General features: G+C 54.3%; 1 protein-coding gene across 1 annotated transcript in view; it reads right to left on the bottom strand.

Moving 5' to 3' along the window:
• The window catches only part of LOC105537467 (flocculation protein FLO11-like), a 27,508-nt gene extending 24,252 nt beyond the window's left edge, over positions 1-3,256 (bottom strand). Inside the window, 7 exon segments of the mRNA XM_011977072.1 lie at positions 648-876; positions 1,004-1,154; positions 1,510-1,595; positions 1,676-1,930; positions 2,292-2,476; positions 2,557-2,835; positions 2,966-3,256. Of these exon segments, the coding sequence (XP_011832462.1) occupies positions 648-876; positions 1,004-1,154; positions 1,510-1,595; positions 1,676-1,930; positions 2,292-2,476; positions 2,557-2,835; positions 2,966-3,256 (1,476 nt within the window).
• Between the last annotated feature and the right edge of the window lie 561 nt (positions 3,257-3,817).

Below are 3,817 nucleotides of genomic sequence, written 5' to 3'. Positions count from 1 at the left end.
TTGAGGGTTTGGAGTTGGAGACACGCGGAGGAGCCATTGTTGGTGTTTCTAGTTGAGGATCGTGGAGCTGGAGTCCCGCGGAGGATCCAGTGTTGGTGCTTCTTGCTGAGAGTCATGGTGCTGGAGACCTGTGGAGGAGAAGCTGTTGGTGTTTCTAGTTAAATATCGTGGAGCTGGAGACCTGCCAGGAGCCGGTGTTGGTGTTTGTAGTTGAGGGTCATGTCGCTGGAGACCCGTGGAGGAGCCGGTGTTGGTGTTCCTAGTTGAGGTTTGGGGAGTTGGAGACCCGTGGAGGAGCCATTGTTGGTGTTTCTTGTTGACTGTTGTGGAGCTGGAGATATAGGGTGATGCGTTGTTTTCTAGTTTGTGGTTTGTGGAGCTGGAGACCCGCGGAGGAGCCGGTTTTCTTGTTTCTGTTTGAGGATTGTGGAGATGGAGACCTGCGGAGGAGCCCGTCTTGGTGTTTGTAGTTGAGGGTTTTGGAGCTGGAGACTCGCAGAGGAACTGCAGTTGGTGTTTCTAGTTGATGTTTGTGGAGCTGGAGATACAGGGTGGAGCATTGTTTTCTAGTTTGTGGGTCATGGAGCTGGAGACCAGTGGAGGAGCTGGAGTTGGTGTTTCTAATTGAGGGTAGTGGAGCTGGAGACCCATGGAGGAGCCGGAATTGGTGTTTCTAGTTGAGGGTCATCGAGGTGGCAACGGTGGAGTAGCCGCTGTTGGTGTTTTTGTTTGACGGTCATGGAGCAGGAGATACAGGGTGGAGCGTTGTTTTCTAGTTTGTGGGTCATGGAGCTGGAGACCCGTGGAGCAGGAGTTGGTGTTTCTAGTTGAGGGTCGTGGAGCTGGAGACCCATGGAGGAGCTGGAGTTGGTGTTTCTAATTGAGGGTCATCGAGGTGGAGTCAGCGGAGTAGCCTCTGTTGGTGTTTTTCTTTGAGGGTTGTGGAGCTGGAGATACAGGGTGGAGCGTTGTTTTCTAGTTTGTGGGTCACGGACCTGGAGACCTGTGGAGGAGCTGTTGATGGTGTTTCTGGTTGAGGGTCGTGGAGTTGGAGACACGTGGAGGTGCCATTGTTGGTGTTTCTAGTTGAGGATCGTGGAGCTGGAGACCCGCGGAGGAGCCGTTGTTGGTGTTTCTCGTTGAGGGTTGTGGAGCTGGAGATACAGGGTGGAGCATTGTTTTCTAGTTTGTGGGTCGCGGAGCTGGAGACCCGTGTAGGAGCTGGTGGTGGTGTTTCTTGTCGAGGGTTGCGGAGCTAGAGATACAGGGTGGAGCGTTGTTTTCTTCTTTGTGGGTTGTGGAGCTGGAGACCCGTGGAGGAGCTGGAGTTGGTGTTTCTAGTTGAGGGTCGTGGAGTTGGAGACCCATGGAGGAGCCGGAGTTGATGTTTCTAGTTGAGGGTCATCGAGGTGGAGACGGCGGAGTAGCCGCTGTTGGTGTTTTTCTTTGAGGGTCGTGGAGCTTGGGATACAGGGTGGAGCGTTGTTTTCTAGTTTGTGGGTCGTGGACCTGCAGACCCGTGGAGGAGCTGTCGTTGGTGTTTCTGGTTGAGGGTCGTGGAGTGGAGACACACGGAGGAGCCATTGTTGGTGTTTCTAGTTGAGGATCGTGGAGCTAGAGTCCTGCGGAGGAGCTGTTGTTGGTGTTTTTAGTTGAGGATCGTGGAGCTGGAGACCTGCGGAGGCGGCGTTGTTGGTGTTTCTCATTGAGGGTTGTGAAGCTGGAGATACAGAGTGGAGCGTTGTTTTCTAGTTTGTGGGTCGTGCAGTTGTAGATCCGCAGAGGAGCCGGTGCTGGTGTTTCTCGTTGAGGGTTGTGGAGCTGGAGATACAGGGTGGAGCGTTGTTTTCTAGTTTGTGGGTCGTGGAGCTGGAGACCTGTGTAGGAGCTGGAGTTGGTGTTTCTACTTGAGGGTTGTAGAACTGGAGACCTGCAGAGGAGCCATTGCTGGTGTTTCTAGTTGAGGGTTGTGGAGCTGGAGACCCGCGGAGGAGCCAGTGGTGGTGTTTCTCATTGAGGGTTGTGGAGCTGGAGATACAGGGTGGTGCATTGTTTTCTAGTTTGTGGGTCGTGGAGCTGGAGACCCATGGAGGAGCCAGTGGTGGTGTTTCTCATTGAGGGTTGTGGAGCTAGAGATACAGGGTGGAGTGTTGTTTTGTAGTTTGTGGGTCATGGAGCTGGCAACCCGTGGAGGAGCCGGTGTTAGTGTTTCTAGTTGAGGGTTGTGGAGGAGAAAACCTGCAGAGGAGCTGGTGTTGGTGTTTCTTGTTGAGGGTCGTGGAGCTGGAGACCCGTGGAGGAGTCTGTGTTCATGTTTCTTGTTGCAGGTCGTGGAGCTGGAGACCTGCAGAGGAGCTGGAGTTGGTGTTTCTAGTTGAGGGTCGTTGACCTGGAGACCCGTGGAGGAGCCGCTGTTGGTTTTTGTAGTTGAGGGTCGTGGAGCTGGAGACCCACGGAGCAGCCGCTGTTGGTGTTTCTAGTGGAGGGTCGTGGAGTTGGAGAGCCGCGGAAGTGCCGCTGTTGTTGTTTCTAGTTGAGGGTCGTGGAGCTGGAGACCTTCCAAGGAGTCAGTGTTGGTGTTTCTAGTTGTGGGTTGTGGAACTGGGACCCGCGGAGGAGCCGTTGTTGGTGTTTCTCATTGAGTGTTGTGGAGCTGGAGATACAGGGTGGAGCGTTGTTTTCTAGTTTGCAGGTTGAGCTGGAGACTCGCGGAGGAACCAGTGTTGGTGTTTGTAGCTGAGGGTCGTAGAGGAGACCTGCAGAGGAGCCGGTGTTGGTGTTTCTTGTTGAGGGTTGTGGTGCTGGAGATCTGCGGAGGAGCCGCTGTTGGTGTTTCTAGTTGATGGTCGTGGAGCTGCAGACCCGTGGAGGAGCCAGTGTTGGTGTTTGTAGCTGAGGGTCGTAGAGGAGACCTGCAGAGGAGCCGGTGTTGGTGTTTCTAGTTGAGGGTCATGGTGCTGGAGACCTGCGGAGGAGCCGCTGTTGGTGTTTCTAGTTCAGGGTCGTGCAGCTGAAGACTTGCGGAGCGGCTGGTGTTGGTGTTTCTAGTTGAGGGTTGTGGAGCTGGAGACCCACGGAGGAGCCATTGTTGGTGTTTCTTGTTGAGTGTTGTGGAGCTGGAGATACAGGGTGCAGCGTTGTTTTCTAGTTTGTGGTTTGTGGAGCTGGAGACCCGTGGAGGAGCCGGAGTTCGTGTTTCTAGTTGAGGGTTGTGGAGCTGGAGACCCGCGGAGGAGCCGGTGTTGGTGTTTCTCATTGAGGGTTGTGGAGCTGGAGATACAGGGTGGAGTATTGTTTTCTAGTTTGTGGGTCGTTGAGCTGGAGACCTGTGGAGGAGCCGGTGCTGGTGTTTCTCGTTGAGGGTTGTGGAGCTGGAGATACAGGGTGCAGCATTGTTTTCTAGTTTGTGGTTTGTGGAGCTGGAGACCCGTGGAGGAGCTGGAGTTCGTGTTTCTCGTTGAGGGTTGTGGAGCTAGAGATACAGGGTGGAGCATTGTTTTCTAGTTCGTGGGTCACGGAGCTGGAGACCCATGGAGGAGCTGTTGTTGGTGTTTCTTGTTGAGGGTCATGCAGCTGGAGACCCACGGAGGAGCTGGAGTTGGTGTTTCCAGTTGAGGGTCATGGAGCTGGAGACCCATGGAGGAGCTGGAGTTGGTGTTTCTAGTTGAGGGTCGTGGAGCTGGAGACCCACGGAGGAGCCAGAGTTGGTGTTTCTAGTTGAGGGTTGTGGAGTTGGCGATACAGGGGGAGCATTGTTCTAGTTTGTGGGTCGTGGAGTTGGAGACCCACGGAGGAGCTTGTGTTGGTGTTTCTAGTT

Source organism: Mandrillus leucophaeus, unplaced genomic scaffold (assembly GCF_000951045.1).
Source record: "Mandrillus leucophaeus isolate KB7577 unplaced genomic scaffold, Mleu.le_1.0 Scaffold1726, whole genome shotgun sequence".
Taxonomy (NCBI): domain Eukaryota; kingdom Metazoa; phylum Chordata; class Mammalia; order Primates; family Cercopithecidae; genus Mandrillus; species Mandrillus leucophaeus.
The sequence above is the reverse complement of the archived record's forward strand: the minus strand, read 5'-3'. Positions and strand labels throughout refer to the sequence as shown.